Here is a 12,965-nt window from a genome sequence, read left to right on the forward strand (position 1 = left end):
ATAAAGGAGAAGGTTGCCAGTCTCATGCCCCTCATCCCTGTCCCCCAGTGTGGGGCCCTGGGACGCAGGACTGCCCGCAGCCTGCCTGCAGCCTGCCTGCAGCCAGCGACATCTGCCCACATTGTTCTTCCATGAGATGACAAGTTTCCAGTATGATTTCAGCCAGTGGCCTGCTCGCTCCCCTCCGCGCAGATGTTTGTGCGGTTTCGGGAGCGAAGCCAACTCGGACGCCGCGAACACGATACAGGCAGCCCCGCGTGCCGTGCCGCGCTGACAGCTCGCCGGGACTCAGGCTGCGTGAGCTCTTTTGACACCTCCTGCTTCCATAGCCCTTCCCAAAAAATACGTTTTCCATAGGACGGTTTCGCTGTTGGATGGATGCCGATGACCTTGGTCCGAGCCCTGGCTCCCCGCTCCATCCCAGCTGTCCCCATGGAAGCTGCCCCACTCTGACCACACTCCGTTCTCCCCCATGCCACTTGTCATTAGCAGTCGCAAATTGTGCCTCTGAATTTCTGACAGTAAGCATTTCGTGTCTCCACCTTGGGAACTTGGTTGGAAAACTGGGTGGTTTGCGGAAACAGCCTGGGTGAAAGCGCTTGTCGGTTCTCTGGGACGGCTGTCCCCACGTTCCCGGGTATCCCGGTCTTTGCCATTGTCGGAGCATCCCGGAGGGGCACTTGGCATTTTCAAGAGGAGGGAAGGGGTGGGGAGAAACACCCGTTGCTGTGTGGTGCTTCTGGTTTTGGAATATGTTTCTCGCTTGTGCATTTGCAGGGGGTACAGCTGGTACCTTGGGGCTTTGGGGTGCCGGTTCCACCTGGCACCCAGGCTCCCACTCCTGCCTCGTAACCCCAGCCCGTGCAAACCAAAAATCAGCCAGAGGCATCGGTACTGTCACGCTGACCGGCAGCCTTGAGTCAGCGGCAATAACGGCTGTACCCCCTCTGCCTGGTGCAGGACCTTCTGGCGATGCTCCCCAGCTGGATGCCAGTTATCAAGGCCGACAGCAGACAAAAACCCAGCCGTGCCGGGGCTTGGTGCGCCCGGCTCGCCTTCCCTGGGCTGCGGCATCTCTGAGTCGCTCCTCTTGCTGCCGCCTTGCCCTGGGCACTTTGGGCTTTCACCAAAGCCCAGCGCAGTTCGGACACGTTAATTCACTGGCTTGACAAGGCGCATAATGTTCATCTCCCGGCTTCTAATTGGAAATAATTAGTTCTTTGTCAGCCCTGGGAACTCCTGAGGAGGTGGCGTGGACCTGGGCGAAGGCAGCGGCGCTGGTGGAGGGCAGGAGGAGAGCAGCCTGTGGCCAGGAGAAGTCTTTCTGGGGAATCCTCGCGGAGCGCAGTGTTTTCAGCCTGTCTGAGGGCACCTCTCTGCCGAAGAAGGGCTGCGTAACAGCCGAGTATTACGGTTTCATTAATCAAAGACACTTCCACTGCCCCTTTACAGCAACACAACTGCTGCGGCTGTCCCTCGCTGACAGCTCCCTAATTCATCTTCCCGGGGGAGGAGGGGGGACCTGCTGCTGCTCTCCGCTCGCGCCGCGGAAGCTGCAGCCGTCGCCTGTTTTCGGTGCCACGGACGCGTGTCTCGGAGACGTTCAGCCCCAGCGCTCAGCAGGGTTGTACGTGGAGGCAAGTGTCATCTCTTGGCTCCCACACCTGCAAAACACCTGAACAAGAAACGTAGGGTCGGCTTGTTTGCAGGGGGAGATTTTGGCAGTTGCCAGCCTTCGTCCGGAGGCAGGGAGGGTGGAAAACAGAAATCTGTTTTATGGCATGTGCGAATATGTACTTAGAGGGGGGACTTTGAGTGGCTCTCGCCGTGGCTCTGGCAGGTCGGTCCTTTTGTGTCCTTCCCGAGCTTTTCAAGCAGAGCTGGCGGGGGGAAAGCTTTGGGAGGCTGTCTGGGAGTCGGTGAGCCAAGGGCAGGCAGTTTGCATGGCAGCAAAGGCGAGACCCCTGGCTGGGCTCATGCACGCACCGCTGCAGAGGGGAACGCTTGGGGTTCTTCCCGTCCCCTGGCCCAGGGCGGCGTCTCTGCCAATGCCCAAAATATGGGCGTAAAACCCGGTTGTGCACCCGACGGTCGCGTCCCGGGAGCCTGCAGGAGGGCATGTGGCAACACGCAGAGCCGGCTGGCGGCAGATCGGAGTTGGGCATCCTTAATTCTAGCTGCAAAACCACAATATTTTGGAGTTGCTAATAATAAGAAAGTGTTTTCATCAAAGCGCTTTATTCGTCTGTGTGCTGACATCTGGAGAGCGGAGATAGATATTTTCCTTAAGACTGTATTTCCAAGCCGTGAGCTCTTCCCTGGCTGTTAATTAATCCTTTGTAGTTTAGCGACTGATGAAATCATGACTCTATGAAATTTTAATCCTTGCGCTGTAGAGGCACAACTGACATTATCAGAGGACCCCAGGTGTGTGCTTGAAATTAGTTTGTTGAATCTCTTGCATATTTGATTACCTTATAAAACTCCTCGGGATCTGGGCCGCTTGTTGGAAAGCCGACATTTGCCTATAATTTCTGCCCGTTGTGGCTGCAGTTCCCAGCCGGGCTGGTGCAAAGGGAGGGGAACGGGGGGAAGAAAACAGGGATGCACAAAGGAGCGGGGCATCAGCATCGTCACCATCTCCGTAATGAGGCGAGGGGTGGGAAGGACGCATCTCCCTGATGGGACAGAGCAGAGCAGAGCTTCTGCTGTGGGTTTATTTCATCCAGCAGGAGGGACCCAAAACAGCAGGCAGGGACGGGAGGCAGGTGTGGAAATATGTGCACCCTCCTAGGAGTAGACGTGGGAGGAGAAACGGGGCTGGGAGAAGAGGATGCCGTGCAAAGCTCACTGGGAAAATAAAACTGAGCCCAGCGCTGACGTAAAGTCACCAGAGAGGGACACGGGGATGTCCGCTCCTGCCCTGCTGCCCAGTGGAGGCTCTTCCCGCTCCCTGAACATGAGCTCAGCACAGGGAAGCAGCTCCTGGGCTCATCCTAGCTCATCCCTGTGGCAGCCCCGTGGCTACCAACCTGTTTCTGACACATGTCCAGCCTCGTTCCTGCCATCGGGTCATTGAAGGGAGTGGAAATTGTAAAAAAAAAAAATCCCCCTACCCTAAAAATCTCCTCCTTATTTAAGTTGTTCTTTGCTCCAGCATCCCATTAGCATCTCCACTCTCCCCTACCTCCCCACTTTTGGCTCCCTGGGGACTTTTGCTATCTCCTCAGGGCTCCAGGAGCTGCAGACTCTCTCTGTGCCAGGGAGCACCAGGACAATGCTGCCAGAACCATCCTGAGACCCTTCCCAGCACCTCCCCAGAAAGTGTCCGATGTGCCCTGCCAAACGCTTGCCCCATGTCCTAAGCGTCCCTTAAGGTCCGGAGGAATTAGCGGCCGAGGCCAGCGCTTCACCATTTGTGGACTGTGCTGGTGCTCCAGCGGCACACGTGCTGCTAAGGAAACCAGATGATGAATATATTTTTAAACTTGGAATCTGTGAACCGCTTATTATTTCTGAATTAGGAATCAAAACATCTGCATAATCACGCTGCTGCTGCGGCAGATGTACTCGGCGCTAAGGTCACTTTGCTTTTTTGTCGAATTTTCATATTATTTTTAAGAATAAGCTCCCCCAGTGCTCTGCTTGACGCCTCTGACACCCATGTCATGTTTGCTCAGCGTACCAGTCGCAAGGGGTGTGATGCCAAGCATGGCCCCGCAGGGTCAATGCCACCCAGGGAAGCGAACGCTCTCCTCTTCGTGTTCGGTACGTCAGTGTCACCAGATGCCCAAAGAATGGGGATGATGATTTTGGACAGCCGAATTAGCACCGGTTATTCTGAGCGGGGCTGCATGCGGCGCGACGCATTAACCCCTCGCTGCCCACGCTCTGGCCCACCAACGACAGCATGGAATTTTGGAACTTTTTGCATCGGTCTCGAGTATCAGTGGTGGTGCCGCAGGGACACAGGGGCCATTCCGTGGGCCAGCAGGAGCTGCTGCCACCCGGTGCCGTCGCTCAATGGACCTTTGGTACAGACAGCACCGTGCCGCGGCTGCATTCCAAATCCCCTTCTGAAAGGCGAGGCAGGCAGATCCGCCTGGGTCTGGAGCTGAGGCAGCATCTGTGCCCACGTGGTCCAGCTGCGATGGACAAGAGACGTTTCCCGCCACCGGCTGCACCATCTCGGGTACAACCGATGGCTTCCCATCCACACTCGCCCATCTGGGCGCGAGCCCGAGGAGCCCCTCGCTCGGGCGGGATGCACAAAGGGAGTGCTGGTGGGGATAAAACTCCATCCTGAGAAGTCCTGTTCAATAATGAGTATTGAACGCTGATCTGAGACCAGGGCGTTGGAATAAATTACAAAAAATAATACTGATATTTATGCTGCTGCCCTGTTTGCTGTGGCCAGTTCGTCTTTTCCCAGCCCGTAGGCCTGAAAGAGCATGCTGCGCCGGGTGGGGGGCTGGTTGGAGCAGCCGGTGGGAGATGCTGCCCGCACGTGCTCTGCCCGGGCAGATGGTAAAAATGGGAGAGCTGCTGCCCTTTCGCAGCATTCATTAGCATTTGTTTGTGGGCAGGGTCTAAAAAGAGATTTAAATCGTGCTTTTGGTGTTCATTGCTTGTTTTTTCCGTAAGGTGAGGCAAAACAGGAGGGATCCTTTCCTCAGCTTTTTTGCGGAGGGGGAGCACTGGCATCATGCTGAAATGATGTCACGCCACAGCATCTGGTTTAAGCTTGTAAATTCGCTCATGGTAAATATAAATATTACACGGGCAGGGAGTTTTAGTGCTCTCTATTGATAGCTATCCCCTCCCCCTCTTTTTTTTTTCCTCCTTTTTAAACTTCAGAAATAGTAAAATCTTTCTTTCCAGCTCCTGTAACGTTTATTTATTTTTTTTTTAGCAGCAGTGGTGGTTTGAGGGCAGGGGTTTTTTTTCCCCTCCTTAATTTATTAAACCGAAAGGAAGGTCTCGGCTCCCTTCCCCCTTCCCCATGCCCTTAATAGCTCTCCCTGCTATTTTAATCCGCCGGGCTGGGAGATGAGGGCAGAGCGGTGACTGTGCAGGAGCCAAGCCTCCCCAGCACCACGTCCCGCGGCCGGCTCGAGCAGTCCGATGTCACCAAGCCTCATAAATAACCATGTCGAGGGGAAAATCACCCTCTCCGCCACGCGGATGTAAAACTCTTATCGGAGGATGTATAACGTGGTTTTTGCAGACGGCTTGCTGCCCGCTGACCTTGGCTTTCTGCGAGATCCCCGCTGCAAATGAGACGTGGCACCGCCGCCTCTATCTTGATAAAATAGATCAGGGGACGAATTGATTTTCGTATCGATTTACCCGGGCGAGGGAGGCGCGGGTGGAAATCAGGCGGCGGGCAGGGGTTTTGGGGAGTTATTTAACCCGGTTGCAGCAGGGGTGCGAAGCTGCACCGGTCCCAGTTTGCCTGCCCGGTGTTCGGGGCTGTGCATCACGCGCGCTGCGGCGGGGATGTACCGGCCGGCAGCCGCCCCTCCGACGGGGCACCGCAGTTATAGCTCCGTATAAATAAAATCCGAAGGCTCCTATAAAACTCTGTTATTGCTGCGGCACAAAGTTAGATCCGCTTGAGGTTTCTGCTCCCTGGCTCTCGCACGCGGCAATGAATATTTTATAGGGAAGGAAATACTTAGCGTCTGAATCTTTTTATAGCGCTGCTGCTCCCGCGGGCGGTAACCTGCCCCCTCGCCCACGCGCCTGCCGCAGCCCCCTCGCCCTTCGCGGCTCCACACTGACGCTCATGGGGCTGAGCCCCTGTGGCGTCCTCCCGGCTCCGCGGCCCCGGGAAACGCAGCAGGACGGGGTGAAACGCGGCGGGACAGGGGTCTCGACCTGTTGCACGGGCATCGGGAGATGCAAGCAAAACCACTGCAGAATTCACGAGGACAGATTTCTGTCCATGCCTTTCACTTTTGTGTCGGCGCAAGGCTCTTAACGTTGCATTAATGCATATTTTTGTCCTCCTCTTAACTTATTAGGACTCTGCAGTTTTGCTTGCGTCATGCCAGCCTTACGATTCCCCCACTGTGTTTGAACCAGCTGCCAAAGTATGGATCGGGAGGGATGTGGGCAGTGATGTGCAAACCCCCGAAGCCCCTTGGCGTTGATCTCCCGAGGCCAGGCTGGTTGCAGCAGCACTCTGCTGCAGGCTTTGCCTCGGGGTTCGCCGCTTCAACAGGTATCGAGCAAAACTCTGCCACACTAGAGCCTTTCCGTGACAATAAGGGGTGTTTTTGCCTTTCCCTGGTAGCCGTGTGCCCTGCCAAGCTGCGTCCCAGCCCGGAGATGACAAAGTGCCCTTTAGTTAATTGCAGAACGGATCGCCTGGAGTTAAAAGTTCTGATTTATATGACTATGGCTCTAACTGCTCAATAACACGGGCCCGTAATCTACTTTCATTTCAAACAGAAGGGTGATTTATGGGGCAGCATGCCGCTTTAGCTCAGAAATGAGGTGTTCAACATATGCTCTGTTGACATAAATTTGGAATTTATCGCTCCTGTCAAAACTGCCTGTTGGACAAAGGTGCGCATTAAGGCAATAAATGGCTCGGAATAGTTTTCTGTCAAATTTCCTAACCATTGTATTCACTCTGTTTGAGGGGAAAAATATGCACTTAAAAGTAATCAAACGGCCAAAAGCCATGTGTCTTGTTGGGTGGGGAGGGGAGGGGATCTCCTCCCCGCTTCCCAAAAGGGGCAGCGGGGAGGGGCCTGGCAACGAGAGCTCCTTCCATAAAAATAGCAGAAGGCATTTTTATGCAGGTTTTTAAGCAGGCAGAGCAGGACTTTGCTTGCCATGGTGGTGGGCCGCTTGTAGTGGTCTTCAGATGCCAGGGCTGCGCTGGTACCCACATCCTTGGGATGCTCTGCCGAGCCCTGGCGTCCCCTGGGAGCGGGCAGTGGCGTTTGCCACCGATCCCGGCCTTTTCACACAAAGCACCCTGTGGGGAAAACTCATAATTTTTACACCGCGCGGTCTCACTGGAGTCGCCGTCCCTTTGAAGTGCTTTTTGCGGGGCATTTACAGGCCTTTTTAATTACCGGCAGCTTGCGAGGGGCCAGCCTCCCGCCCAGCTTTTGTTTGCCGGCACTGGGCGGGGAGGGGGTATCGCTCCACGGTCAGTTTATATCCCGCCTGGAGAGCCCTTTGCCAAACACCCGCGCCAGGGCTCGCTCGCGAAGGTCAGTCCCGGCCCTGGGATCCCCTGCCACCAGCATCCTCGCCACCCTGGGCAAACCTCTGCGTTGGAGCGTCCTCCAGCAATAGCTTGTGACCTGGAGGCTTCAGCCAGCTTCGTGGTTCTGTGCGCCTCGAGTGTTGCATGGAGCAGGAATTACAGAGGAAAACTGTCTTTTTACAGAAAAGGTGTTTTTCCCGATTGCCACTGCTCTCCATCCCATGGGTGTCTTCTTGGCTGGTTTGCTTGTAGGGACCCTGCAGGAGAAAGGGAGTACGTGGAGCGTAATTTCAGCATCAGATTGGAATAATAAAGCATAGTTTATCTCTTTGCACTTGAGTTTGGGCAACATTGCCTAGCAGTGATGTATTTTAATGCCCTTAACTTCCCCCCCTCTCCCCCTTTCTGGAGGCACAACTTTAGAAGCACATATTGATCTTTCCCCTCAGATCTTAACAGCCCGAGCAGCCGTAATACCTTGCTTACATCTGCCAGGTTTTTGTGCAGTTTTGCAACATCTCCTTAATCCAGCAAGCAGAAATAGAACATTTCAATCATATTTTGCTACCGGGAAACCAAGCAGATAAAGCGCTTTAAGACCTTGTTGAAAGGGACCGTGCAAGATGGTGAGTGATAAGATCGTTCTATAAGCAGGCACCGAATGGAAAACTTTTGTTGACGCTGAAATTTGTTGATAGAGATATTGCAAATAAATCACTCGGCGAGCACCCCGGTGCGTTAAAACAACGAGGAGGTTACGCGACTGGGGGAAATCGCAGTGCCCGAGTTGGATGGCACATGCAGACTTCCAGGGAGCCCTGGCAAGATCGGTGGGCACCTTGCTCCCATATTTTTCCCTCTCCTTGGTGGGGAAGGGGGCAGAGGGGGTTGAACCTGCACGCCCTTTTCTTGGACTGTGCTTGGCATCGAGCGCTGTTGTCCGTCTCACCATTACAGGGGTGAGAATAAATTGCTCCACCTGGGAAGGTGGTCTCAATTTACCCTGGGCTGCCCTGGCTTTTGCGGGTCCCTGCTGGGAGCAGGTTGGCTTTGCTGTTCTTTCTATAGGTTTGGGTGATGCAGAGAAAGGAAACTTGTCCTTTTGTTTCTGCTCTGTTTCTTGAGGCTCACTTTAAAAAAAAAAACCCACAACAAACCTCCAAGTTTTACTCAAACTAATTAACCAATTTCACTTTAATTCACTGAAAAGGCGTTCTAGCCTCAGAGGTGAGCGCTGCAACGTTGGCACGGGGGATGCTGTGCTCTTCCTAACCAAGTGGTTTAAACCCGGCGTTAAGTGCAGCAGCGAGCTCAGCCCGAGCCGGGGAAGTGTGACAGGCATGTCCCTAATTAAAAATGCAAAACGAGAAGGTTGTCACTTATTTAGCTGACTTGTTGGCAGCAGAAGTCTGTCAGGAGGCTGGTGTTTTATTTATTTTTGCAAGGCAGATAAATCCTTTGGATTGTAAACCTTCTTGGCCTGAATTCGTGCATGACTCTTAATCCTCCGCTATGACACAGTGAATTCAGGACAAGCCTGATTAATAATTACATTATACAGCAAAGTTGAGAGTTGAAACCAACTCCTGCTCTTTTCCTCTCTGTTCCCTTTCTGCTCCGCTGCATTTGCTCAGTGCGAAACATCACAGGGTCTCCTCCTGTGGTCTGGCACTTCCAGCGTTGCCGTTCAGCATCCCTGGAAAGCAGGATTGCAGGGCGGGATGGAGGGCTGGCTGCTTTGCACACTTGCTGGGGAATTGGACCCTATGCGCCCTGGGGCAGGGGAAGGCTGGGGGCTCTGGGCTCTCTGCAGCTGCAAGGGATGATTCCGCTAGAGCTCGGTGCAGCAGCAGCCTCACACCAGTAAAACTTACTCCGGGGCGGGGGGAAATAAAGCTCATGCAAAGCTAAATTTCCTCCCACCCCAGGCCTTGTGCAGAAGGCAAGCATCCTTGCAGCCCCGCACGGCCGGGGCTGAGCCCTCCTGTGGGAGCAGCAGAGCGAGGGTTCAGCATCCAGCCCTGGGCAAGACCGTTTCTGTTTTGTCTTTGGCAATAAGGCAATAAAAATATGCTCGTCTTGTTGCAGAGCGATGATAAATGGCAGATGTGAGCAGAGGTCGGCATGCAGCGATTTGCCGTGTTACTCCTCAAACACATACAAATACTTCTCTGTTTACAGCATCCGATTTTGAAACTTTGCACGTGCTCCTGTCGCGAGCCCTCCCCGGCCATCGGTGCGAACAACTCGCCTTAACTGAGGTGTGGCTCGCAGGCAGGAGCCAGCACGCTTGGCTGGAAGCGTTTGGGACTTGGGGGCTTTTTATCTATGCTGCTGTCGAGCGCAGAGCCGGGTTGCTTTGCAAAAGCATCCATTTATCACCAGCTGACATGGTGACACAAAGCAACGAGCACCCGTTCCAGGCGTTTCGGGTGCTGCGTGATGTCTCCCACATGCTTGGAGGAACCGTAGCTGTTTGGGAGGAGCGAGCCTCAGGATGCCCCTCCACAGCAGGACGGGCCAGTGGTGTGGGGCTGGGCAGTGCGGGGAACGGGTTTGGGAGGGGTTGCTGTTGTGTGGCAACGATAGCTCATGGAGGAAGATGAAGGTCGGTTGGTTGTCACAGACTTGGATGATACTTCTGCCCAGGTCCGCGCAAATGCTCTCTGTTCAAGGTTATTGCATTTGATGGAGAGCTCCAACCTGCCGCGGGTTGTTTGCTACCCAAAGACGGAGCGTCGACGTCTTCACGGCAAAGAGAGGGAAATAACGTAGGGTCTGGCCGTTGCGGCCGAGCCCCATGTCCGCTGCCCACCGTGGCAAAGGGGGAGATGCTGTGACCAGTACCCGAGCCCCACCCCTGCTCCCCGGGATGCTGGGGGATGCTCAGCCCCTTGGCATGGTGCAGGATAGGCGATGCGGCTCAGCTGCTGCAGTCGGGAGGTTGTGCAATGCTGCCCGGGCGTAGCTTAGTTTGTGCCTCGTGGTGCCAGGAAATGGTGAGTGGCATGTTTCCTGTTTGCTAGCTGGTGGTTAAGTTTTCTGCTTGTGATTTGTGTCAGGCTGACTCTGGATGGAAGTTGGGATTCGGTTAGAAATGCATACAAACAACCTCTTAAAATTTTTTTTTTTTTTTTTTTTGGAGTACAGTACCTTTTTCAAAAGCACTCGGTGCATAGAGAAGGAGTTTGCCAACACATACTTTGCATTAACTCTAGAATTCAGATTTATCGGGTTTATTAAAAGATTCTAACTAGTAATAATGACAAACATGACACGGGAGAAGGCAACCTCATTAGTCCTGGTGAGTTACCCAGGACCTCCCATCCATGTCCTTCCTATGGGGCTTCTCAAACCAGAACCAATTTCGAGCGATGTGTAGGTTGCGTGAAATATCGGGAAGCTTCTCGGCCTTTTTTGGACGACCTTCCCCCCGCACGCAGGAGGACTAACCCCTCTCTGTTCTCCCCTAGGAAGCTGCACAGCGGGATGAAGACTTACGGATGCGAGCTGTGCGGGAAGCGGTTCCTGGACAGCTTGCGGCTGCGAATGCACTTACTGGCTCACTCAGGTGGGTTGGGAGGGGGATGCTCAGGGCGGGCCGGGGGGATGCTCTCCGTGCCTACCCAGAGACGCTGCGGCCGCCTGGCTTGCACGTCTCATCTAGAGGAGATGCATGCGGAGCTGGCTGTACCCTTCCTAGGACAGCACGTTGCAAACTTTTTCTCCAGTGCCCAGTAATTTGATTTATTTAAATTTGCTTTTTTGGAGGTTGTTTTCAGTTCCTTAATTGCGGAAATATTTTCCAGGCTAAGCAGCTCGGAATAACAAACTCTACGTACCGTGCGGCTGCTTGTTGTCCAGCCCTGCCTCTAGCATGAGCATCGCCTCTGCTTCGGCTCCTGCGTGCGTCCCGGCACCATGTTCCTCATGCACAGGCGCCTGCCACAGTTTCGTTAGCAAAACTGCTGCGGAATTAGGCGTTCTCTGCCTGATGTATCTAACTAGCAGGTTCACATGATGCAGGCCCTTTAATTAAATAGATAGGGAAGGGCTGGAACACTGCGCTGGTGGGAAGGCTTGTGCTCTGCAAGTCAATGTAGGCTGATATTCCTGTTGGGCGTGCAGCCCCTTATACAGCTGGGGGTTTAATGTAAAAAAATTCAGGCGGCCACCAGAGCGCCTTGCTCAAACGCAGGTGGGAGCCCTCGTCCCACTCCTTTGAGGACAAATCTCTTGGGCTGGCAGGTACCACAGCCAAAGCTGTGCTTGCAGGTAGCTTTGCAAGGAAGCTGTATTATAGTTTATATTTTTTTAATATATTTTTATCTATTCTTTTCCCCTATTGTCGTATTCCTTTTTTCCCACTGCCCCTCATCCACGCCAAGGGGCACAGAGCAGAGATATGCCTTGCCCGTACCTGAGGGAGCGGCTCAGGGCTGCCTTCCCCACGCTCCTTCTGGCCAGGTGGCAGGTTCTGCTTTTCAGGGCATTGGAGCTGGCCCCGACCGACCCCATCCGTGCCCCACCACTTTTCAGGATGGGCACTGGCTCCCCAGGGTGCAGGCAGGCAGTGGCAGGTTGCCGGGTCTGGTCCCCAGGATGCTGATGTCCCCCCTTGACCCTGGGGTGTCGGATGCTGGTCCCCACTCCGGCGCTGGGACGCAGGATGCTGGTCCCCGGGATGCTGGTGTCCCCCAGCGCTGGGGTGCAAGATTCTGGTCTGCCCCCGGCACTGGGACACGGGATGCTGGTCCCCGGGGTGCTGCCCCCCCCGCTCCGGCGCTGGCGCGCGCGGCTCATGTTTGTTATGGTCGCTTTGGCTCGTGGCCCGTCCCTGGCAGGCGGCCAGCTTTGTGGGTACAGTATGTACAGTGAACGCTGAGCCAAGCTTGTCATCGCGCGGGATTAATTTTTTTTTTTTTTTTTTTTTTTTTTAAATCCGGCGAGGGCGGAGGGGGGGTGGGGAGAGCTCTGCCCTGCGCTCGCAAACAGCCGCCGCGAATTCCAGCGCTGTTATTTATTAAAGCAGGAGACCTTTGCACCTCTCCCCTCACCTCCCCCCTCCGCCAGCCCGGGATGCAGTGAGGTAGTGCCGGGGCAGCGGCGTGAGGGCTTGTTTTCGGCACGGCAGCTTTCCGAAGGTAGCTTGCCTCCACACCGACAGACAATGTGTTTAATCGGGAGTTTGCCCTGTGGGAGAGCATCCCGGTGGGATGGCTCATGCACCCCCAGCAACGCCCCCCTCCAGCAGCCCTCGATGCCAAAGGCAGCAAACGCTGGGTTTAACGGAGGTTCACACCTCAAAATTCCCTATCCAGGTGTTTATGGGAGATACCTGATGGTAAAGGTGCATTTAAATTAAGGAACAAACTGGGGACCTGCCCTGGGGGGGGTTACGGTGCCCCCACGACACGGCGGGCACTCAGCCATGTTATCGCAGCAGCCTTGCAGGTGCAAGGTAAATACTCGGCTAAATGTTTACACTCCAATATAAAGCGTAAATATAAAGCCTTTAATGCCGTGCAAAGCCTTTCCCTACGTGCTGCCCGGCGCCGCCCGCTCCCAGCTGCAGACGCGCTCTCAAAAACCTGTAAAGACGATCTCTTAAGAGTTGCCCCTCTTCCGGAAAAACGAATTGCCAGGGAAAGCGAGGTGGCAAACCCAGCTCGTCAGTGGTATGGTTGAGGGGTACCATCAATTCAACCCGGGGAGGCTGGTTGGGCATCCGCGCTGC

At 54.5% G+C, this 12,965-nt stretch overlaps 1 protein-coding gene across 3 annotated transcripts in view; it reads left to right on the forward strand.

Annotated features, from left to right (window-relative positions):
• Positions 1-12,965, forward strand: part of ZBTB16 (zinc finger and BTB domain containing 16) — a 65,083-nt gene that overhangs the window by 21,985 nt on the left and 30,133 nt on the right. For all 3 annotated transcript variants that reach the window (XM_049799343.1, XM_049799344.1, XM_049799345.1), the window contains exon 3: positions 10,702-10,799. In XM_049799343.1, the coding sequence (XP_049655300.1) occupies positions 10,702-10,799 (98 nt within the window). The remainder of the gene's footprint in view (positions 1-10,701; positions 10,800-12,965) is intronic.

Source organism: Accipiter gentilis, chromosome 5 (assembly GCF_929443795.1).
Source record: "Accipiter gentilis chromosome 5, bAccGen1.1, whole genome shotgun sequence".
Classification (NCBI taxonomy): Eukaryota; Metazoa; Chordata; class Aves; order Accipitriformes; family Accipitridae; genus Astur; species Astur gentilis.